This window comes from Mirounga leonina, unplaced genomic scaffold (genome assembly GCF_011800145.1).
Source record: "Mirounga leonina isolate KUSES-001 unplaced genomic scaffold, KU_Mleo_1.0 Mir_173, whole genome shotgun sequence".
Taxonomy (NCBI): domain Eukaryota; kingdom Metazoa; phylum Chordata; class Mammalia; order Carnivora; family Phocidae; genus Mirounga; species Mirounga leonina.
Genome location: NW_023270447.1, coordinates 46,225,030 through 46,250,507, shown reverse-complemented (window position 1 = coordinate 46,250,507; position 25,478 = coordinate 46,225,030). Strand labels below are relative to the sequence as shown.

General features: G+C 40.3%; 1 protein-coding gene across 1 annotated transcript in view; it reads right to left on the bottom strand.

Annotated features, from left to right (window-relative positions):
• Positions 1 to 25,478, bottom strand: part of CUNH1orf87 (chromosome unknown C1orf87 homolog) — an 80,857-nt gene that overhangs the window by 22,825 nt on the left and 32,554 nt on the right. The window contains exons 3-7 of the mRNA XM_035018425.1: positions 22,944 to 23,084; positions 22,103 to 22,366; positions 19,391 to 19,512; positions 15,554 to 15,716; positions 8,292 to 8,389 (exon numbers count right to left, since the gene is read on the bottom strand). Coding sequence (XP_034874316.1) covers positions 8,292 to 8,389; positions 15,554 to 15,716; positions 19,391 to 19,512; positions 22,103 to 22,366; positions 22,944 to 23,084 — 788 coding nt within the window. The remainder of the gene's footprint in view (positions 1 to 8,291; positions 8,390 to 15,553; positions 15,717 to 19,390; positions 19,513 to 22,102; positions 22,367 to 22,943; positions 23,085 to 25,478) is intronic.

Here is a 25,478-nt window from a genome sequence, read left to right as displayed (position 1 = left end):
ATTCCATTTACTTATAGTTAGTGGATATTCCTTCTAGATTTTGACACTAGAGTGCTTATTAGTTTTTGCTACTGGTGCGGTTTTTGCGTCTTTACTCATTGGAATTTTAATCACGGATTGATAAGTGGATAACGTTTTATACAGTAAGTGGATGACATTTTATACAATAAGTCATTTTATACAGTAAGTCTTATATATTAAAAAAAATGAAACAAAAGCCTAAACATACCAAACATACAAAAGATGGGCTATTTCATAGAAACACCCTGGTAATCTTGATGAAGTTAATTATAGGTGACATGTTTCTATATGAACATACAGGCTTAAACCAAAAGTGTGCTGGTGCTTACTTCCCAAGCCCATTGCCTTTCTCCAGCTTGTGAAATGTATGCTTCAGCCATAACCAATAGTTCATAGTTCTCCAAACTTGCGACGCTTGCTTCTTTGTCTTGGCACATACTGCTCTTTTTCCCTCTGAGACACTCTTCTCCTTCTCTTATCTGGTTAGTCCCTACAAGTCCCCCCAAGCTCAGCTTAAATGTAGACTAGAATAGCACTGAGGTGCCAGCTCTATTCAGACTTATAGAATCAAAGGTTAAGTCCCATGATCTGAAGCATTTAATCATTATAGCCATTCCCTTAAGGATCCTATAATCTCCTTCACCTGAGAGGGTACAGAATATGCTAGAAGGAGGAGGCAGGTAGGCTGTCATAACAAAATACCATAGACTGGGGGTTAAAGAACAGAAATTTATTTTCTATGGTTTGGAAAGCTAGAAGTCCAAAATCAAGGTGTCAGCAGGTTTGGCTTCTTCTGAGGCTTCTGTCATTGGCTTGTAGATGGCCACTTTCTCACTGCGTCCTCACATGGTCTTTTCTCTGTGTTAGCCCATCCTTGGTGTTTCTGTTTCCAAATTTCCTCTTCTTGTAAGGATACCAGTCAGATTGGATTAGGGCCCACCCTAACGGCCTCATTTTATTTAACTCAATTGCCTCTTTAAAGGCTTTATCTCCAAACAGGGTCATAGTGTAAGGTACTGGAGGTTAGGGCTTCAACATAGGAGTTTGGGGAGATGTAATTCAGCCCATAACAGAAACAAAGATTCAAAGAAGCCCAACTTTTGGGACAATTTATTTAAGGTCTCTGAATCTCAGTTTACTCATTTGTGAAGTGGGTATAAAAACATAAATCGTGGGGCTATTGGGAGAATAAAATGAGATAAGCCATGTAAAGCATTTAGTCCCATGCCTGGGGCATATTAGGTGCCACCTGCATGGATCCCTTACAGCCTCAAGTCGGGAGGTTATTTTGGTTATGTTATTTAACTCAGCTACTGGGATGCTCATTCCACCCCACCATCTTCCTTTGTGTTCACCTTCTCGATCGTGGACCCTGCATTGTATTCTTGCCTTCCAGTTAACTGTGAGAAGCACAACCGTTCCCTGATTCATAGGCAATAAACTCTCAAATCCATACAAAAGAATTCTTTTTTCCATTTGCAGATGAGGAAATTAAGGTTAAGGGCAATTAGTTACTTGCCCAACTTCCCAAAGCTAGGGCGTTTCAGAGCTTTCTATCTAGGCCTGTATGATTCCAGAGCTCTTGCTGCCTTTCCCCAAGGACAGGGGCTAAAGGGCTAGGGGAGGTGCTCAACCAGTGATAAGAAGTTACCTCCTGGGCTGGGCCCTGGGCTTCTTTGGATCAAGCCTTTCCCTGGAACTTAAGAGCCTCCTTGCTTTTGTATCTGTATCTCACACCTCTCCCGGGTCTTAGGGGAGAGGACAGGAGCTACTGAGCTCCTCAAATCCAGACTGCTCAGCACCAAGCCCAAGGGTGGAGCCAGCCATGGAACTCGGTGGGTTTGCCTAAAGCCCCTGTGCTTAGTCACTATCCTAGAAGCTTCTGAATTTCCTAGGACTTGTACAAGAGTCTTCATGGTTTACTGAGAGTGAAGACTCTGAAGATAGAGAGCCTGCTTTTGACTCAGCCTGATTGATGAATTCATTTATCAGTTACCTATTGGTTTTACCCTCTCTGTGCCTTAGTTTCCTCTTTTGCAAAAGAGTAGTACCTACCTCCAGAGGCACTTACAAGGACTAAAAGACTTAATGTTTATAAAACACTTAAGAGTATTGCCTGTAATATAGTAAGCAATATGTAAATGTTGACTCAATAATAATAATAATAATAATAATAATAATAATAAAAATGCTATTATTATTAGTCTCACCCCATATGGATATGGACTTCTGCAAGAGAAGACGAAATTAATGATCTCTTACAAGCCAGGTCCAGTTCCCAAGACCCAGCCGATGGGCAGATCATAACATGTCTCTAATTGCTCACAATCTACCAATTTTCCTTATTCCCATTTACAAGTAATTGTGGAATCGGACACCTCATGTTTACTTTAGCTCCTAAAATCCTCTGGGTGTTCCTGGGATTATCAAACTAGTCCTTTTCAACCTAATTGCACTCTTCATAATGGGCCAGATGTGTATGATAAGTCCTACTTGTGGCTGTGTCAGTTGCTGCATTCTATTTACGCAGCTTCCAGAGCAGCTTCATTATTTATCCCCTCCCCCAACACAATTTGGCTTGTGTGCCTGTGTTTTAAACTGGGTTTGAAGCATTTAATTTTGCCAATACAATTTTAGGGTATTAGTTTGCCTCCTGTTCTCTCTCTGCCCTCGTTAATTACCATTTATTGCAAAGTCACACAGAAACATTAAATGCTAATTCTGACTTACGTGTTCCTGGCCAAGAATGAGGGTAATAATTTCCATCCAACACAACCTGAACTCATTTTACATAAGGGTGATTCAGAGTAGAGATTTGAAATCGTAATCAAGTCTTTCTCAAAATCGCCTTACCCTAGCAGACATTCACTAATGTCTCTGCTAATTGGTAGGCAAATGACAAAAAACAAAATCTCAGTGTTAAAAAAAAAAACAAAATGCAAAAAACAACAACTTTGTAACAGCGTTCATGAAATTGCTCCACTCATCAGCTCTTGCAACGTGACAGTTTAAGAAGGGAACACAACTCATTTTATTTGGTTAGATGGGGCTAATCCTACATCACCATAATCCCTCCTGATGTTTTATTGATTCTAAAGGACATTTAATCAGGAAGCAGCTCAGCACTAGAATCCTGCTAATTAGCAAGCAGCCACATTCCAAATGGGTTCCCAATTGAACAGCAGATTAATGGACAATATGTACTAAAATAATGATTCGTGCATTCAGCTCCTAAAATGTGTGTCTAAATTGCATCTTTAATCTCTTAAGGATATAGGTTTGTATACAAAGCCCTTAACGGAATGGTTTTAATTCAACAGAAGAAGCTTTAGCCAATGACTGTTTAAGGATGAAACAGGTTTATCACTTATAAATGCAATTCTTCACTGGTTCTCATGGTTTGATGTCCTTGAACATTCAAAGGTCAAAGACAGGTGAATAAAGAAACCACTGTGCTTCTCTGATATGCACATAAAACAGTGGGAAATTGAGAATTTTGATATACATAACCTAACCTCATTTGCTTCCCAATCACTCTTATTCTCACATCTGTTTCCTGGAATCTTGGTTCCAGACCCCATCTTTTAATCAAGTATACTATATACCAGGTATAATGTGAGCTCTGATACTTGCATTTTCTCCATTTTTATCGGTGGCTTTTTGGGACTCCCAATTTTAGATTATTGGTTTTCTACTTGGCTCTTAGCCCACTTTTCTGCTTTTGCTGTTTAACCACCTCCCTCCCCCTTACCCAAACACCCCCAGGGTTTTACAAGGGAAACTCCTGTGTCCTGAAGCTGATCTGGTAGAAATTCATTGGCTAGGCTTAACCTCCTTCGATCATTTATTTATCAATCGATGTTTGCCTGTAACCTTTACCATTCTTTGCTTTTCTGTATTACTCTTATCATCATGTGATATATGTCACATATTCCAGCTTATTTATTGTTTCTCTTCCCCATTAGAATACAAGCTTCATGGGAGAGGAGACTGTTCCATTCATATCTGTATCCCCAGTGATTAGAGTAGTGCTTGGTATACAGTAGGAGCTCGATAAATATTTGTTAACTAAATTAATAACTGGATTAATCAAATGTTTACTGTGTGACTATCATGTGCCAAGTACTGGCCTATAAGATATTGGGGATATAATGTGAGGGAAACAGTCATATTCCCTGCCAGCATGGAGATGACTATCTAGACATTAAAGTAACAAATCACACAAATAAATGTATAATTACAAACGATGATAAGTTTTAGGAAAGAAAATAGCTGAGTGCTAAGAGAGAGTAAAACACAAGGAACCTGATTTTGATGAGGTCTTTAGGAATGGCCTTCCTCAATTTGACCATGAGAGGGACTAGTCAGAATTTGCAAATCTGCATGCATCCCTGAGAGTATTTTGAGACTCTACCCCTTCCTTAGTTCAGTTCAATTTCATAAATATTTATTGAATTCTAATATGTGCCAGGCAGTGCTCTAGACACAGGATACATCAATGAGTAAAACAAAGACTCGGGGCCTGCCCCCTGGCAGTATAGCTTATAGTCTATCAGAGATTGACAAATAACAACAATAAACATCATACATCAGCAAATCACAAAATACATTAGAAGTTGGTAAGTGTGTAGAAGAAAGCAGAAGGAAAGCCGGTTAAGAGGAAGAGGGGCTGAGAGACTACAGATTTAACTAGGGTGGTTAGTGTAAGCCTCATGGACAAGGTGACATTTGAGTAAAAAATAAAATAAAGAAGATGAGAGAGTTAACATGGGAAAAAATGTTTTAAGTAGAGGAAACATTCAGAGGTTAGTTGCTAAGGTGGATATGTGTGTGGTATGTGTGAGAAAGACAAGGATTACAGTGTAATTGGAACAGAATGAGCAAAGGAAGTTGTAGATGGAGCCAGAGAAGTAGTGGGGGAGCAGATTAGGTAGAACTCTTTATAAGGACTTGGATGTTTTTTTCTTTTTTTTCCTTCTCTGAGTGAAATAAGATTCTCTTACAGTTTCATGAGCAAAACAATGACATAAACTGTTCTAGGTTTTAATAGATCACTGTAGCTATGGTACTGAGGATAAACTAGGGGCAAGGGAGAAGTCTAGTTCAGTTAGGAGGCTATTATACTAATCCAGGAGAAAGACAATGGTAGCTTGAATGAAGCGTAGTTAAGTAACAATAGAGGTGGTGAGAAGTGACCAGATTCTGGTCTTCTATTCTGAAGATAGAGTTGATTCACTAATGAATTTTTGATGGATTGAATAGGAAAGGTGAGAAAAAGAGAACAGCTAAGAATTACAGGTATGTTGTGTTTTCATTTTAATTCAGTTCAAAATATTTTCTAATTTCCCTTTTCTGTCTTACCATAGGTTATTTAGAAGTGTGTTGTTCAGTTTCATAATGTTTGGAGATTTCCAGTATTTTTGTTTGTTTGCTTTTAATTTCTAATTTAATTCTGTTGTGGTCAGAAAACATATTTTATATGATTTCATCATTTTAAACTTACTGAGACTTGTTTTATGGCTCAGAATATGGTTTATCTTTTAAATAGTTCATATATGATTAAAAAGAATTTGTATTCTGCTATTGTATGGAGTGTTCTGTAATTGCTACTTATATCAAGTTATTTGATCATTTTTTCAATTTTTTATATTATTACTGCTTTTCTATCTCCTTATTCTATCAATTACTGACAAAGAGATATTATATTCTCCAACTGCAATTGTGAATTTATCTATTTCTCCTTTAAGTTTTATGTTTTTGCTTCATGTAAATTAAAGCTATATTATTAAGGACATGAACATTTAGGTTTGTTATATTCTCTTGGTGAATTGACTTTTTGGCATCCCTTGCTTTGCAATCCACTTTGTCTGACCTTAATGTAACCAAGCCAGCTTTCATTTCATTAGAGTTAGCATGGTATATCATTTCCATCCTTTTACTTTTGGTATGTCTTATGTCCTTATATTTTAAATGGGTTCATTGTAGACAGCATTTAGACAGTTGAGTCTTGCTTTTTTAATGAAATCTGAAAGTCACTGCCTTTTAATTGGTGCATTTGGATCATTAATACTTAATGTAATTCTTTATATGGTTGGGTTTAAATCTAACACCTTGATATTTATTTCCTATTTGTCTTGTTTCTTGTTTCCTTTTCCTCTTTTTAATCTTTTATTATTTAAATATGCTATGCTTCCTTTTTATCTTTTAAATTAGCGTTTTAACTCATTATATTCTTCCTTCAAACAAAATTATAATACTTAATTGATGTATTAGCATGGCCAATAAGAAGAACCTTATCAAGTACATTTTCATTTCCCCCTTGCAGCTGTGTATGCTACTGCCAAATGTTGCACTTATGTTATGAACCTCACAGTGCATTATTCTTATTTTTGCTTTAAACAGTAAATTTTCTTTGAGTTTTTTAAATAAGAAATGTATCTTTTATTCATCCATACATTCACTATTTCTAGTATTTTCATTTTTTGTGTAGATCCAAAATGATCGTTTTCCTCGGCCTGAGGACTTTTAATATTTGTGGTACTGCTCCGATGGTTATGAATTCTCTCATCTCCATCTTATCTTTGTTTTAAAGTCTATTTTGTCTGATGTAATTATAGCTCCCCCAGCTTTCTTTTGGTTTCCATTTGCATAGAATATCTTTTTCCATCCCTTCACTCTCAGTCTGCACGTTATCCTTACATCTGAATTGAGTCCCTTACGGGCAGTATATAGATACATCTTGTTTCTCTCTTATCCATTCATTCACTCTTTATCTTTTAATTGGAGAATTTAGTCCATTTACATTTAAAATAATTATGGATAGGTATGTACTTATTGCCATTTTGTTCATTGTCTTCTGGTTGTTTTGTAATTCCTCTGTTTCTTTCTTTATCTTTCGTTATCTTCCCTTTGTGGTTTAATGACTTTCTTTAGTGATATGTGTAGATTTCTTTCTCACTATCTTTTGTGTATTTGTGGTTACCATGAGGCTTACATATAACAGCTTACATTTATAACAGTCTATTTTAAGTTGATCTGAACTATTCCCAACCCTTGTGCAAGACCTAAAAATTTTTCTGTCTCTTTCTTTTGTTCTCCCCCTCCCCCACCTTGGGTAATTTCCTCAAATGGATACATTAGCCAGTACTCAAGAGCAACTCTTTAGAATCTCCAGAGGGGACTCTCTGGGGATCTCTCTTCTCCACTACTCTGTACTGTGCCTTCTAGCCTCCTTTGCCTTGACTTCCAAATGCCATCTCTTTAACTGAAGAAGAATTCAGGGCTCTGGATTTCCTCTTCTTGTTCAGTAAGCTTAGCTTACCTCATTTATTTTTCTTTCTTTAGGAATCACTGTTCTGTGCTGCCTGGTGTCAAATGTCTGAAAACCATTGTTTCATATATTCTGTCCTGTTGTTTAGTTGTTTGACTCTTGATAGTCTATAATGGTTGGAATTTGAAGCTTCCTGCTTTGTCTTTCAATGACCAAGAAGACTCTGTCGTTAATATAAGCAAACATTCCTTAAGTATCTTTAGTAATGAAATTGATTACTTCAGCGGTGCCTGGGTGGCTTAGTCGGTTGAGCGTCCGACTCTTGATTTCAGCTCAGATCATGATCTCAGGGTCATGAGATCAAGCCCTGCATCAGGCTCCATGCTCAGTGGGAAGTCTGCTTGAGATTCTCTCTCTTCCTCTCCCTCTGCCCCTCCCCCACTCATGTGTGTGCTCTCTCTCAAATAAATACATCTTTAAAAAAAAGAAATTGGGGGCTGGGAGGGATGGGGTGGCTGGGTGATAGACATTGGGGAGGGTATGTGCTATGGTGAGTGCTGTGAATTGTGTAAGACTATTGAATCACAGACCTGTACCTCTGAAACAAATAATACATTTATGTTAAAAAAAAAAAGAAGAAGAAGATAGCGGGAAGGGAAAAATGAAGGGGGAGAAATCGGAGGGGGAGACAAACCATGAGAGACTATGGACCCTGAGAAACAAACTGAGGGTTCTAGAGGGGAGGGGGGTGGGGAGATGGGTCAGCCTAGTGATGGGTATTAAAGAGGGCACGTACTGAATGGAGCACTGGGTGTTATACGCAAACAATGAATCATGGAACACTACATCAAAAACTAATGATGTAATGTATGGTGATTAACATAACATAATAAAAAAAATTAAAAAAATAAATTGATTGTTTCACACATAAAACTTCTAAAGACAGATCTCAGTGTTTGGTATCCTAATAGAGGACTATATGAATAAAAAATCAACTTACTTTATTTCACCATGGTAACCCAAATCTTGATGGTTTAGCAATGTTTCCAGGAGACTCAAAGTTAGATATAATCCATGCTTTCCACATATAGCCCTGACCTGCAAAGTAAGAAAGGATTTGGAGTTTCATTATAATGAAGTTAAGATTTGAATTTTAGCTAACATAACACTGTATGTTAACTATACTGGAACTAAAATGTAAAAAATTAAAATAAAAATAAATTTTTATTTGATTGATGCAGAGGTATATTTCATTGCTCGAAGCCAATGAACTTTGAAATGTTGATCTTAAATTTTTGCCAGCAATAGAATGGGTGGTCAAGGCCTAGAAGTTATATATACTTATTATACAGGTAAATTGCAAAATATTTTTGTGTATTTCCTTTGATTTATAAAACAAGCTTGATGTATTAGCATGGCCAATATTGCTATCTGCATTTCATATAGGACAAAACCAAGACTTAGATTAAGTCACTTCCTTGATGTTACACAGTTCATAAATGATGGAACTGTGTCTAGAAACCAGATGTCCAATAAATTTTTGTTGGATCAATGAATAAAGTGTCATTGTAGTTTCCCAGATATTTAATATTTTCTGAGTCTAGCTGACAAATCAGTTCTCAGGTTGGTGGGTGGGTGACACTTAGATTCAAACATGTCAGACTTTTAGGGGTATGATAGCATGTTTTGTGTGTTTAGCATATATATATACATGTATATATATACATGTATATATATATATATATATATATTTAGAGCCAGAGGGAGAGCATGGACACGTGGGGGTTGGAGGGGCAGAGGAAGTGGGGGAGAGGGGGAGGGAGAGAGGGAATCTTAAGCAGGCTCCATGTGGAGCCTCATGTGGGGCTTGATCTCATAACCCTGAGATCATGACCTGAGCCAAAATCAAGAGTTGGACACTTAACCAACTGAGCCACCCAGGTACCCCTAGCATAATGTTTAAACATAGACTTTGGAATGAAACAGGACTTATTTTGGACACTAGATCTGTTGTCTGATCTGTGTGACCTTTCTGTGCCCAATGTTTCATCTACTAAATAAGACTAGTATTTTCTAATTCCTAGGGTTCTGTGAGGGTTACATGAGAAAATAAGCAGTTAGAATAATGCCTCGCTTTTAGTACACATTTGATTAATATTTGTTGAAATGAAGAGATGAAGAAAGGAGAGAGAGGAAAGAGGGATGAGAGGAGATGATAGGAAAGGAGAGAAGGGGAGAGAGAAAACAAGAAAAGGAGAAAGAAGGAAGAAGGTGTGGAAGGAAGGAAAGAAGAAAGGAAGGGAGGGAGGAAGAAAAGGGAGGGAGGAAGGAAGGAAGGAAAAGGTAAAGAAAAAGATGTCTAATTTGTGTTTGGACTGAACAGTAGCTACTATTATTACTTTGAGAGGAAGTTCAGTATAGTGATTGTATTATGCATGTTTTTTTACTCTGATGATTTGACATCCAGAGCTGTGCTGACCCTGGAGTGATTGCCCCTCCCAGGGCTAGCCAATTCCTAGAGATGGTAAAGGACTGGCTTTGAAGTGTGTTTTTCTTTCATATGCAAACCAACCTCCTTTTTATGGCCGGGGAGGGCTCTCACCCTGGGGCCACTATTTCCCTTCCCTTATTGCCCCAGGGTCAAACACTAGGCACCTAGGGATAGCCCCTATGCCCCAGAGCTCACTGAAATTATCCAAACTAACCAATCCTAAACCTGCTTACCCTGCCTTGTCCATTCCACCATAAGGGCTCCTGCCCACATTTTCCCCTTATCCCCTCTGCCTCCTGACTAGCCCTGCTGCTTCTGGAAGAGTCTGTGTGGGTGTGCCATGCTCCCTTGCCTTGGAAACTGTGTTTAACAAGCTATCTCTTCAGTGGCAATGATCTCCTGATCTGTTGGTCTGAACATAGCTGAATAATGTATAAAACCTAGATTTTAAAACAGTGACAAAAAACTAATCTTTGTTTATCTTTATGTAAGGAAACAAACAACAAATCTCGGTTCAAAACTTGTACATGTTACTTCCTAGGTATAGGGGAGTCCTGTCAGGGATGCTTAACAGAGGAAAAAAGATCATCAATTTGGAACATAAAAAACTGAGTAGGAGTTTACCAGAAGAGTAAGGGGTCAGGGAAAATTCCAGGCAGAAGAAAATCATGTGTGATTAATGGATGAGAAAGAGTATGGTGCTTTTTAGAAACTGCATATATTTTGACATTATCCACTCTACTATAGTTTTATACCCTTTTCCCAGCTGGGCAGTAATGATCTGGTCACTAGAGCTTCTCTACAAGACACGGGATTACTGAGGGCTTCAGCTGTGTTTCATTCATTTTTCAATCACCATTTGTTTAGCACCGTGTTGAAAAATAAAGTATCAATAATTATTGAACAAATAAATACGTAGATGAACAAGGAAGTGAATGAAAGAGTTGAAGACAGTAAAGAGTAGAGTGTGTATGGGCAGAGATTGACAAAAATAAATTTAGAGAGGTAGAAATTAGTCACATTATGCCATTTTACTCCTTAAATAAGAATTGAATTATCTCCATGATTACAGCATATTAATATATTTTTAAACATCAGTGTAAGGGGTTGTTCTAAAAACAGTTCATTTACTTCTGGCAACACTGAGTTTTGCTCTAGGCTAAAATGAATAGCAGATTAGAAATAGTACATCAGGGTTCCTAGAAGCAGATTGATTGATGGCTGCTAAGAGCTGACAGTTATAAAGGAGCAAAAAAACATCTACCAGAAAATTCTGGCAACTTAGTGTTATTCAGGATTATTACTAAAATTGTTTAAAGCTTGAATATTCATAATGATGACCCTTGTTCAAAAAGAAAACATTTCATTATGTGTAGTTTCTTCTGTTTAGTAAGGAAATGTTTTTTAATCAAATGTAAATAAAATGTCTATGTTATTTAGAAAATGACATGTGAAATAAATATTCATTTCCCCTAAATGCTCCTTGAAAGAGTGGCGCACAGATGCTCTCTCAACTTCCTCTCTTCCCACTTAAGGCTCCATTTGCATTTTACCCCATCACTGTACTTAAACTGTATTTGCCAAGTCACTGGTAACTTCCATGGTTTGAAATTGCATGAGTACTTTTCAGTCCCAATTATTGGTCTCTTCACAGCATGTAACATGACTGATCATGCCATCCTTCTATAAATCTCTTTTTTGGCTTTCTTGACCACTCCCATGCCTCTTGTGATTATTTTTAGTCTCCTTTGTTGGCTTCTCTTCATCTACAGTGTCCTCCTCTACTTTCCCTTTTCACTTTCCATTGTGTCCTTGGGTAACCCTAACTACTCCCATGGCTTCAACTGTATATCAAAGACCTTTAAATCATTATTTAGCTTTAATCTCTCAACCCAGAACAATGTATTGAAAACTGAGCTCCTCATCCCACCCTCCACCCCTCCAAAGCTACTCCTTGTCTCTTTTCTTTTTTTTTTTTTTTAAAGATTTTATTTATTTATTTGACAGAGAGAGACATAGCGAGAGAGGGAACACAAGCAGGGGGAGTGGGAGAGGGAGAAGCAGGCTTCCCGCCGAGCGGGGAGCCCGATGTGGGACTCGATCCCAGGACCCTGGGATCATGACCCGAGCCAAAGGCAGACGCTTAACGACTGAGCCACCCAGGCGCCCGGCACTACTCCTTTTCACTCACCCTATATGTATAATCTATCAGTTGCTGACTCCACTTTCTTTTTTTTTTTAAATATTTTATTTATTTATTTGACAGAGAGAGACACAGCGAGAGAGGGAACACAAGCAGGGGGAGTGGGAGAGGGAGAATCAGGCTTCTCGCTGGGCAGGGAGCCCGATGCGGGGCTCGATCCCAGGACCCTGGGATCATGACCTGAGCTGAAGGCAGACGCTTAACGACTGAGCCACCCAGGCGCCCCTCCTTGTCTCTTTTCTATCACAGAGAATGGTACCACCACTCACCAAGTTGCCAAGGCCAGAACCTTGGGAGTCATTTTTGATTCTCCCTAATTCAGGGCCCATATCTAGTTAGTCACCAAGACCTACTTTCCTACCTCCTTAATATCTCTATCTCTCCTGTTAACTGGCCTGGTTTAAAGCCTCCTAATTTCTTGCTTGATTATTGGAATAGCCTTCTAAAGGGTCTCTTTACCTCTAATTCTTCATATTCCATTAGACTGCTTTTTTCAAATTTCGAATTTGATCATATCATTCACTGTTTAATATCTTTTTTTTTTTTAAAGGTTTTATTTATTTATTTGAGAGAGAGAGCACATGAGAGGGGGGAGGGCCAGAGGGAGAAGCAGACTCCCTGCCGAGCAGGGAGCCTGATGCAGGACTCGATCCAGGGACTCTAGGATCATGACCTGAGCCGAAGGCAGTCGCCCAACCAACTGAGCCACCCAGGCGCCCACTGTTTAATATCTTTTGATGATCCCTTTGGGCCTTCAGGGTAAAGTTTAGCTCCTTAGAAAGACCCTTCATAAACTGGCTCCTATTTTCCATTCTAACATCAACTTGGGCAGCATCTCCCACCATCCCCAGCCACCACACACCCACTATATTCTGTCTATATGAATGACTTCCAGTTCCCTGAATTAGCCATGCTCTCTCTCATTTCAGTCCTGTTTCACATTGTTCTTTTTACCTAGAATACCTTTCCCATCCCTTCCTCTGCCCCTCCTCCTAATTCTTTGCCAAATTCACCTGTCCTCTAAGATTTAGTATTTGCATCATCTTTTTGGAGGGGTTTTGAGCCAGGCTAGCTTGTTGTTCTTTCTCTGTGTTCCAAGTTACTGCCATCACTGCATTTGTCATACAGAACTGTGACATGTTTAAAATGTCATCTTTCCCCTGAGCTCCTGGAGAACTCAGGAACTGAAATCATAATAGTCTCTTGTCCTTAGTGGCTTATCATAGTGCTCAGAACACTGGATGTGGATCTACGTTGCCTCAGCAATCCTGCCAGAATCCATCATTGCATCAAAGATGGGCTAGAGGAACAGGAGGACTGAGTCCACAGAATGGGGATGGTAGATATTTGACATGTTTTTAGACTATTCTTTGAGAATGGCAAAATTTCATTCATTTAAGTGGCAAGACCCACAGATTATCCTTCAAGACTGCATTTATTTATCTGAGAAGCTACAGATGATCTGTGAGCCCTCTGAAATGGCTGTGAGGATGGCACCCCCCCCAAAAAAACGCACACACAGGGGCACAACAGGGTGCATAGATTTCATGAGAAACTTAAGGAGGTCTGTGATTCTTTCCCCTACACTCCAAGGAGATTAAGAATTGCTGTTCAAAAAGAGAAGCCCTTCCAACTCATAGCCTTTCCCTATCTACCATGAAGTCCTGTGTCTAGCAACATGAATGTGGGGGCGCAGCTGCTGCTGCTTTTTGTATCCAATGTCCCTTGGGCCTCAATTTGTCTCACGTTCTGGGGAAACAGAATTCTATTTTACATGCCTCCCAGACTGCAATATACTTTGAGTGAGTTCCAGATGTCTTAAGAGATGCCAGATGGCTCAAGAGAGACAGACCAGCTTCAAGGAAAATGTGCCCCATTTCCTTGGATATGAACCACAAATTTAAGCTTTCAGGGCCAGCTCTGATAGCCAGTGCTCAATGTGGCCATCACTTGACCCTGGAAATATCCTCCTTCCTTGGGCTGTTTTGAGTAATAATTTAACCAAATACTGATTTTTTTTTTATTAGAAGAAAAAGAAACTAGTGTTTACTGAGTGCCTCATATATTAGCGTGGTTAAGTGCCTTCACATACTTATTTTGTTTAATCCTCACAATAGATGCAGGAGATAGATATTTGAAACCCAGTTTTTTTTTTTTCCAGCTGAAAAATCTGAAGACTCAAAGAGTTTAAGCAAATTTATTTTGATTCATGTTATTTATGTTTTATTCTACTAGTATCACCTGAGAACATTCAAGCTTCATTGATGGTGTCATGTAATTTCCAATCTAACAAAGAATTGCTGCTTCTTATTCTATTTCCACTGATATTATGTACACAATAAAAGCCATTTATGTTGTGTGGAATCTCCTGCAGTGTGCTCTCTCCCTCTTTCCAGTGAAACATACTTGCATGTGTAATATTCACATACATACACACACATGTACATACTATCATTACCTTTGCCCTTGCATGGTTAGCTGACTGTGCAAATGAAAGCACAGAGAAAGCTGCTTCTGTCCTGGAATAAGAATCTACTTCCAGCATCCTCTGTCCTTGCTTTCTTAATAGAATGTCATATGCTCCTCTTAATTCTCTCAATTCTAACCCCTGTTTACCTAGATGAGAGGCATTTTCCAATCTTTTCTATAGCACTTTCTTTTTTTCCCCCTGCAATTATAAATCCCTTCTACTCCTCTGGAATTCTAAGTCTTATATCCTGGACTCAATGGATAATTCCAGATATCTTTTGCTGAATAGAGTTCCAATTCTGGCTCTCAATATCCAGTATTCTACTGTACTTTGAACCTTGACTCTGCTGCTTGCTAGCTGTGGCCCTTGGGTGATTCAATTGGCCTCTCTGAGACTCAGTCTTTTTCATTAAATGGGTATTATAACATCTGTCTGGATTTTGTAGTTATCTGTAAATGTTAAATGAGAGAATGTAAATAAAGCATTTAGTGCAGTGCTTGGCACTTAGTAAGAACTCAATAAAGTCTGGTGGTGACAAGTTGTTGTTGATGAAATTGTAGTAATAGTCGTAATTATTATTTCACCTGTATACAAGGTAGCCTCATGACTAGGGTTTGTTTGGCTAAAGACAACACTTGAGTTTATATGGTTCCGGATCCTCTTCCATAAAACACGTCTGCACTGTTAATGCTCTAAAACAGCATGCTAATCTCTATCAGCAATAAATCACATTAGTTCCTAAAAATTGGGTGTTCTAAGGAATGGGATAACACATGCTAATGTCACTGAGCTGGTAGAGGGTATGAGAAATGAACATTTGGCCTTGGAAAAAATATTTGTTTTCCATTATGAAATATTATTTGGGTGTTATCCTATTCTCTATTATTAACATAGAACATATCCCAGCATAAGTAATTCCTGGACCAATTCTGCATATTCTACAATTCTTTTTTCCTTTTGTTTTTCTCCTCTCAGGCACAGAAAACAAACAATTGTATAATGTTATCCACAGGCAGAACACAGATCATAACTGAGCTTTCTGTTAGACCTTGAGGTAGGCTTTGGAGACAAACACATTGGAACTCTAATTTTCGTTACCTTGGGTGGGGGTAGGGAACCGGAGAAAGAGTGGTCTTCTTTCCGGAAACTCAGACTGAGGCCCTCTAGGTCGAGTTTTCCATGGGTTGTCCTTAGTGCCATCAGGATCTCCAACAGGTTCTTGCCCACTTCTGACCGAGGGCTGGCATCTCGAGGAGCCATACTGCATGGAGGTGCAGGGGAAAGCCTGTGAAAACATGATCCACCCAAAGCCGCTGCGTGTTTTCATACTACATCTCTCAGCCCTGACATACACCGTGAACCCAGAGAACCCACCCAGTAAGGTCTCCTAAGTCTCAGGAACCTGGTCATGGGGTCTGCACATAGAGATTTCCTAGATTATCTCCAATCTGTTCCATTCTACTGACCACTAGAGCCTTTTCCAGGAGGCACCAACCAATTCGGCTAGAACAGAAACCAAAATTTGTAATCCACTCTCACTCTTTTTTCCAGGTTGAGAGGAACAATTACAAGTGACCACAGTAGTTTACTTTAGCTGCTTGATCTTACTTCTCTTAAGCCCAGATAATTATTGATGGCAAATCAAACTTCCAAACTGTCCCTTGCCACAGGCAAAGCAAAGTGGATCCTGCCAGATTCCCTATAACCATGGAACCTCTGTAGAAGGAAATCTTGAATCAAGTGAACTTCCTTTGTTATCCTTGACTCTGCAATTTTTATCTAGAAAACCGAGAAAAGTTTTGGGAATAATGATCTTGCAAATGTTTGTAATTATTACGATGGTTTATCTCACTGACTATTGTTACTTTAAATAATAGGTGAAAACCCAAGGGTGATAAAGTGTTATAGTCATTTATTTTATGAAACTAGTTTGAGATGTTTACTCATTTAGCATTCAAATGATGTGTCATTCCAGATCCAGCTGAACTATCTTCTTGGCAGTGAAGCTTTTTCTAATTTCCACTGTCTCAATGTAAAATGCCACTTCCCTACAGGGACAGTCTCTGACATCTCCCAACCTCCACTCCTGTAAATCAGCTTCCTTTCAGTGGTGTGTCAGTAAACTTAACAACCCGCTCTCCAAGATAATGCCCTGATTTGTGGCATTACTAATTTTCACGGTTTGAGTACTCCCACCATGGCCGACTTCAAACTACAAAAAGGATGTCACTGAAAGACGATCTGGGAAGTGGTGCTCCTAATTGGCCCTCAGTGATGCTCCAGCACCCCATGCTTGATCAGCTCTTTCAAAATTCCTTTTTCTTTTCCTAAATAAGTCTCCCTTAGGTTGCAATCACATCTTTATTTCTTTAGCTATTGTTTCATGTCTGACTTCCCTACTAGACTGCTCCATCAGACGTGGCTCAAGTCTGTTTTGTTTTTTACTATTTCCTGGGGATCTTGTACAGTACTTGGAATTAATTATTTTTATATGTATTTAACTTTTACTAGAGGTCATATTGTATCTTCTTTTTTTCTTAAAGAATTTTATTTATTTGTATTAGGGAGAGAGAGAGGGAGCACACATGAGTGGGGTGAGAAGTAGAAGGGGAGGCAGAGGGGGAGGGAGGGAATCTCAAACAGACTCCCTGCTGAGCGCAAAGCCTGATGGGGGGCTTGATCTCACGACCCTGAGATCATGACCTGAGCTGAAATCAAAAGGTGGTCGCATAACCAACTGAGCCACCCAGGTGCCCCTGTATCTTCTTTTTGCTCTGTGACTCTTACTTGAGTTTTGGCCTAACAGCTCATATTTTCTGAAAGCTTGGTACAGGACAGAAGGAGTGGCTGTTTGTCTTTGTTTGGGTCATATAGTTTCTGCACCCTCCTTCCCAGTTCAGAATGTTCTCCAGCTCAGGAGTCTGCCTCTCAGTCTAGCGGAGGAAAATGCCAGCTATGTGCTTTATGAGACTCTCTTTGCTGAGAGAGCCCATGACCCAGACCTTGCCAATCAGATGTGTCTGTCCCAGATCTGAATCACAAGTTTTCCTTCCTCTTTCCTTTTCTTGCAATGCCAGTTCCTGGGGGTAGGAATTCATGAGGCTTTGGCCCCTGTATCCGAAATGCAAGTATGAAATGGGCAGGTGTTGTATGGAACCCATTTGCTTCAGCTGGTGGGGTTTCTTAGGAAACCTGCTGTGGGAGGTGGTTTCATCTGGTCCAACTTAGGTAAGGAGAGCTATTGCTACAGGTGATGCTGGAGGCTTTTTAAACATCACAGAGCTGCCCCATTAAAGGCTCTACCTGACAGAACATGGGAGGGCCTTTTCCTGAGCAGCACGTTAATTAACAAAGAGCCTGGGTTCATTTAGGCCATCAGTTCCACACTTCCACAAACACACTGTCTGGTTTGTATCAAGCAGCACCTTCTCCGATGAGTTCAAAGTGATCTCTTTGTGCACCATTTTTATAGAGGAGGTATCCAGATGTCTCTGCAAGTGGATAATTGGAGGTACCAATTACATTAAAAAAATATTCATTGAGCATCTCCCATGTGCCGGGAATGATGCTGGACACCAAGCTGGCCAGGGCAGACACTATTACTAACCTCAAATGTCAAGTTAGTAATTACAAATACAGTGGCCATCAGGCAGGGAAAGGACTGTGGGGCCATACCACAGAGAGACTGCGAGATATAACGTAGTCTAGGGCTCAGGAACGCCTTCCTGTCCAGGACTCATTAAGACCCATATCTGCCAATGGCACCTCACAGGGCCCAGATCTCATTGTCTGTGTTTTATGAAGTGTGGTTGCTGATTATTAAATATTTCTGGGGCTTTACGGCCCTCCATAGGACAGTTGCTCCCAGATATTTGACTGGTGTACCCACCTGGCAGTGTCTTTCTTTGCCCTTTGAGCCTTGAGGGAAAGACTGGGCCTTACCAAACTCTGAATTCACTATCCCCGGCAAGGTGTCCCTGGCAAGCAGCTGGTATTCAATGAATATAAAAAGGCATGAAAAGGGCACACTGTAGAAAGGAAGCAAGTCCAACACTTGGCCCAGGGCCATTTTTGTAGGAAACTGTTTTCCTAGAGTGAAGTGATGAATTCCAATACCGTGGCTCTTAACCACTGTGTCCCATTATTTGTAACTGAAAAGAGTGTCTTCTGGTAGGATAGTTTAAAAATAATACTAAAAAAAATTCTTATATAGCATTTCCTATGTATCAGATACTGTTTTTAAGAACTTTGCATTGATTAAGTTACTCTCCAAATCTATGAAGTGAAGGGAAATCTCTTATGGCTCCCATTTCACAATGGAAGCACAGAGAAGGTAAGTGACTAGCTCAAGGTTACACAGCCATTAAATGGCAGAAACAGGAACTGAGCCTAGGCTTCTGGTAATAGAGGCTATGCTCCTAACCACTGCACTTTGTCAACTTTCTTGGAGAACACAGGGACTACCATGCTCTACTGTGCCTCCTCTCTAAAGATATTCCTCACATCCTATTTTTACTATGTGTCATTTATTTCCCTTGAGATTACATTATTGATGCTGGTACCTGAAACCCTTCTTTGCTAGTGCCTGTAAGCCAGAAGTTCATTGACCAAACATATTTCTGGAATCACACTTCATAGACTGGAGCTCTGCATCAGTATACGATCATTTCTTATTCTATAATGAGGGTTTTCATTGTCACGTGGCAACCTCATAAAAAAGACACATGCTTGATCTCAAGAAACCTATGCAATTGGTGCAAATAACTTTCTGTGCTGGCCTGTCTACGAGAGAGAGAGAGAGAGAGGAAATGATAAGCATGAGGTGAAGGGCACAGTGATTCTATACTGGGTGAGCTTTTCGGGTGAATGGCCTCCAAAATCACATCCAGTTCTAGAAGTCTAGGAACACTATGCCCAAGGAAAGAAAGAAAGTACCTTTGGCCATGATGATGACAACCCTGAGATTTCCTGGGGTTGCTGCCCACAGCTTCTTTGCTTTGCTGTGGATCATCTAAAGCTGCAGCTCTTAAAAACCAGAGGAGCTTTCCATAATTCACCTGAAAATCCAATAGGAAAACAGAACATCCTTATTTAGTGTACATGTAAGAGAAAGAAAAGCCCATAAGTGAAATGCCTGTTGAGACAGAGTTTTTGGAAATGTTTTAATAAAAAAACTTTTATTAAGGGGTGCCTGGGTGGCTCAGTCAGTTAAGCATCCAACTCTTGGTTTCAGCTCAGGTCCTGATCTCACGGTCGTGAGATCGAGCTCTGCATTGGGCTCTGAGCTCAGCACAGAGTCTGCTTCAGATTCTCTCTCCTTCTCCCTCTGTGCCTCCCACTTGTACTCTCTGTCTCAAATAAATAAATAAAATATTTAAAAAAAACCGGGCGCCTGGGTGGCTCAGTTGGTTAAATGACTGCTTTCAGCTCAGGTCATGATCCTGGAGTCCCGGGATCGAGTCCTGCATCGGGCTCCCTGCTCGGCGGGGGGTCTGCTTCTCCCTCTGATCCTCTTCCCTCTTGTGCTCTCTGTCTCTCATTCTCTCTCTCTCAAATAAATAAATAAAATCTTTAAAGAAAATATTTAAAAAAACCTTTCATTGAAAGTTTTTTAACTGGTTTTAAAAATAGAGTATAATAATTATTAGTGCTCTTTACCAAATATTCCTATTATTCTCCCTTCCTGATTGCCCTGTGGTTGGGTAGGGCTATGGGAACATTTCTGGACAATGAGTTGTGAGCAGAAGTGACATGTGTTCCTTCTGGTTGAGGATTAAACTGCTCACACGAGATGCTCCAGAGCTTTCTTTTTTCCCCCTCTGCCAGCACATCCAAAAATACACCAGAGTCACTGCTTCATCAGCCTGGATTTTGGAGCTAAGATAAATGACAGTGAGTGACTTATTATGGAAATGTAAGTGAGAAAGAAACTTCTGTTGTTTTGGGCCACTGCCACTTTGGGGCTATTTGTTACTACAGCCTAAACTAGCCTCTAGCTTCTCTCTCTCTCTCTCACATCTCTTATATACTTATTATATAAAATATAGGCTTATATTTAGATATATCCAGCAGATATATTCAAATTATTTGAGGACAAAGCTTTATTAAGCTAAATGAAGAATCTCGAGGACTCCCCTCCCCCACACACACTCCCCCCCGCCCCCTCCCAGGAAAGGACTGAGGGAATGTTGTCCATTTCCATTGCTGGTCTGGATGACATCCTAGGGACTCTGGTGGGCAGGCAACTCCAGGGTGCTGGAGGAGGTAACATTTGGGGAGTGAAGCTATATAAGTTTCTGATATAAACTTGGTCTCAGGCCAGAGAATTTGATGAAACTGAAGATTCACAGTGGTTGTACTGACATTGTATCACTAAATACCTACCATCAATATACAACTAATTATAGTGGATTAGAGATGGGCATGAGAAAAAACTAACATTTATTTGAGTACCTACTAAATACTAAGCTCATGACCAGGTAATTTGCATCTATTATATTGCTAAATTCTCATATTACCCCTATGAGGTTGGTTTTGGCCTGCTTTTCTTTTCTTTTTTTAAGATTTTATTTATTTGGGGCACCTGGGTGGCTCAGTCAGTTAAGTGGCTGCCTTCAGCTTGGGTCGTGGTGCCAGGGTCCTGGGATCAAGCTCCGCATTGGGCTCCCTGTTCAGTGGAGAGCCTGCTTCTCCCTCTCCCACTCCTCCTGCTTGTGTTCCCTCTCTGGCTGTGTCTCTCTCTGTCAAATAAATAAATAAAATCTTTAAAAAAAGATTTTATTTATTCATGAGAGACAGAGCGAGAGAGAGGCAGAAACAGAGGGAGAAGCAGGCTCCCTGCTGAGCAGAGAGCCCGATGTGGGACTTGATCCCAGGACCCCAGGATCAGACCTGAGCCAAAGGCAGACACTTAACCATCTGAGCCACCCAGGTGCCCTGGCCTGGTTTTCTATCAGCACATGCTCACTCATGATTTACCCACTGCTATTACTTTTTCCTATTGTAGAATATATTCCTCTAGAATTTGCTTGCATTTGGACTGTGCTTTGTATCCACCCACAAATGTAAGCTTGGAAAGTGCAGTGCTCAGAGCAAGAACCCTGGAGTTGTCAGTGGGGAGCCTTTATCTCTGCCCTGGGTCTGCCATTAATTCTCTGGGTGCACTGCATGATTTCCTTACCCCACTATGGGTCTCAGTTTCCTAATTAGTAAAATGGTGGTCATATTATATTTCAAAGATACCCCCCACCTCTAATTCTCTAGGAACTGTCCTGATACATCCTAGTCAAATTCACCATTCTTATCTCAGAACTTACAGACTGATCAACTTGTCAATGAGATTCAAGTGAGCCCATTATCCTAAATCTGTAACCACCCCAATAGTGCTAGGAGCAGCCAGTGAAAGCCAGGACAGGAAAGTCTTTGAAAAAGAAATCAAGTAGCCCTAAGAGACCTTAAACTATTTTCTATTCTCGTCTATTCTGACTAGAAATTTCCACATATGAATAAAAATAAGCTTTGTGTCTTAAGTTTCAATAGTAAAGGTTATTTTTAAGAAAGAAACTAACCTTTTAATTCTATTACTCTGGTGGGTACAAATAAAATAAACAAAAGGAACCCACACTTAAAATAGCAGCATGGCTGTACCATTTCTGGAGAGTCCCTCCTAGAAAATCTCTGGCAAAGGATCTTGACTGTTGGTAACTGTAGAGGGACTTCATGCCTCAAGAAAAGGCGGCTCAGTTGAGATTGGAGAAGAAATCCTGAAGAGATAGGATCCAGGGTCTTCAGCTCTTTCTGAAATTTTTCTAGTAAGCCAGAACTCAAAGGGCGTGATCTGAGTTCTCTTCTGACCAGGGCAAGAAGAAAAGCATCTTCTCTTGTTGTTCCACTTGGCCTCTGGCCAAAATCCTGACACAAGAGCAATAGCAACAATAAATTAACAGGGCTCTAAAATAAAAAGGCTGAAGGCCAATGCAAGGAAGCAGAAACCTAGTGGGCCTGCCTGGTATCAGAGCATCCACTTTCAGGCCTGGCCTAGAATAAGACAAGTTGGTAATACTGGAAGCAGGAATTCGATCTGGGTGTATTCATTAGTTTGCAATGCCTCGGGACCTTTGCCTTCAGGAGAAGAAAAGAAGCAAATCATTTTAAAGTGCATACTCTGTTAGAAGCCTCCTTAGGTTATATCACAGGTCTTCCGTAAAATATTTTTTTAAATATAAGGGAATTTAGAATGCCAAGTCTTAGAGACCCATTGGATCTGGGAGGAAGAAGGTAGGAGAAAGATGAGAAGTTCAGGTGAGGCATTTGAGGTTTGCCTGTGAGCTCACCAGGAAGTTCTTGGAGGCTGATTGGACATATGGCTTCTGATGTCCCCCAGTCCATCCTCAGACTGTCTCATTATCTGCTCCACATTAAAATTTACAGGCATCAAATAATACCCTTCATCCACAATAGAAAACAAGTCCAGTCTTAGTATAGGTACCTCAGGTTGGTCAGAGCTGTCCCTTGCCATCTGTTCCAAGGACCGGTCTCTAATGTTTCTTCTGGGGAGGCCATGGATATAGGACAGGGACTGGTCTCCAGTTGGTACCGAGCTGCAGTGGGCATTTGCCTGGCTGGGAATCTTAAAGAAACAAAGACATATGTTAGTAAGGATCAGAAGGGGAGAGGAAAAGAGAAAGAGGAAAGAAGGGAGAGGGCGCCTGGGTGGCTCAGTTGGTTAAGCGACTGCCTTCGGCTCAGGTCATGGTCCCAGGGTCCTGGGATCGAGTCCCGCATCGGGCTCCCTGCTCTGCGGGGAGCCTGCTTCTCCCTCTCCCACTCCCCCTGCTTGTGTTCCCCCTCTCGCTGTGTCTCTCTCTGTCAAATAAATAAATAAAACCTTTAAAAAAAAAAAAAAAGAAAGAAGGGAGAATATGAGTGAGGAACCAATCTCTTAAAACACATTCCCAGTTCCAAATGACTTCAGCCCATATAGTCATTGAATCATTCAGTCCCCAAAGAAGAAAGCTTGCTCAACATCAATCTCAGCATTATGCGATTAACATGTCTGACAAATACATTAACAATAAAACAATGCTGTTTCACCTTTGCAAGAAAGGTGTCTGTGGCAGACAAAGGAAAAAGAGGTAGAACGTAAGGTATTCATAGGCAAAAGTAAAGTTCTTATTAGAGATAAGGGTATCCTTAAGCTGTTTTATTTTTATTTACTTATTTTTTTTAAATTTTTTATTTATTTGAGAGAGAGAGAATGAGAGAGAGAGCATGAGGTGGGGAGGGTCAGAGGGAGAAGCAGACTCCTCGCTGAGCAAGGAGCCCGATGCGGGACTCGATCCTGGGACTCCAGGATCATGACCTGAGCTGAAGGCAGTCGCTTAACCAACTGAGCCACCCAGGCGCCCTTACTTATTTTTTAAGTAGCCTCCATGCCCAAAGTGGGGCTTGATCTTCCAACTCTGAGACTGAGGGTCACCTGTTCTACTGATTGAGCCAGCCAGGCACCCCCTTAGGCTGTTTTAATTAGCAGATTGAGGAAGTATTTATTATACTTCCTCAGTATATTGGCAGCAAAGGCAATTGTAAGTTTTGTCAAGAATGGAATAGAAGAGATTAAAAAGACCAGCATGTTATATCCTAAGAGCAGTATTATTAAAGGTTACAATAGAATAAATGATGGAACAAAGGTCAGTGATAAAATACCATTCCCTTTTGCAATGGAGTATGGAGTATGGTATATTAATTATGTTTTTTTTTTTTAAATTTTCTAGATTTTATGATGTTTTGACATCTTGGGCAGCCTTGCTGTCTGGAAGAGATTGCCCTTCCCAGGGTTAATTAATTTCTCTCCAAGCAAATATTTCCCCTGCCCAAAATCAACCCAGTCCAGATATTAGACAGCTGGGGACAGCCCCTAGGCTCAAAGCCTGCTGGAATTTTTCAGACTAGCCAGTCCTAAGCTGTTTACCCTACCCTGCCTTGCCTTTCCCCTAGAAACCTCAGTAAGGGCTGTAGCCTGTGCTTTTCCCTCACTTCTGCCTCCTGACTGAGCGTGGCGCTTCCCCGTGTGATCCTGTGCTGTCTCATGCCCCCTTTTCGTGGGAAATGTTAAGAAACTATTCTTTCTTTTTTTTTTTTTTTAAAGATTTTATTTATTTGAGAGAGAGAGAGACACAGTGAGAGAGGGAACACAAGCAGGGGGAGTGGGAGAGGGAGAAGCAGGCTTCCGGCTGAGGAGGGAGCCTGATGCGGGGCTTGATCCCAGGACCCTGGGATCATGACCTGAGCCGAAGGCAGACGCTGAATGACTGAGCCACCCAGGCGCCCCAAGAAACTATTCTTTCAAAAGCAGTTGTCACTCTGTTACCTTGTCATACCAGATTAAAAAAAATAACATTTTGGGTACAAATTGAGACACATGGTTATTTTTAATATCAGACAATTGAAAGAAGACAGTTATCAGAATGATTCACTGAAAACTGAATGTCTGTACTCAATTGATAGGCACTTTAAATAACCTGTCAGTATGGATAGCAACCTACAGGTGCTTTATAGTCATGAAGCATTTTACAGAAAAATCAAGAGGCTCTCTAGAGTGGGAAGAGCGAGCAGGAGTGGCAGAGAGTTCTAGAATAGGCATAAAAATAACAAGGTATTTATTGGGCACAGACTCTGTACAAGGTACCATATGGATGCTTTGTTTATATCATTCCATTTAATCTTTAATCCATTTTATCTTTACAACAAGCCTTTCAGAAGTTAAGTAAGTTTATTAAATATTAGTTAAGAAATATTTATGGCTTGCCTAACCTGGGCCAGGCAGGGTGATAGGCCCTACAGTGAACAAAACAGATTTGGTTCCTGCTCTTACAGAGCTCACAGATGGTGAGGGGACAGCAAGTACTCGTGACAGCACCGTATGGAGCAGTGAGGGTCACTGTCAGAACTGTCCACAGGTCCACCTGACCTGGACTTGGTGGTCCAGGCCTGGAGGCAATGACATTTAAGTCTAGGCTTGAAA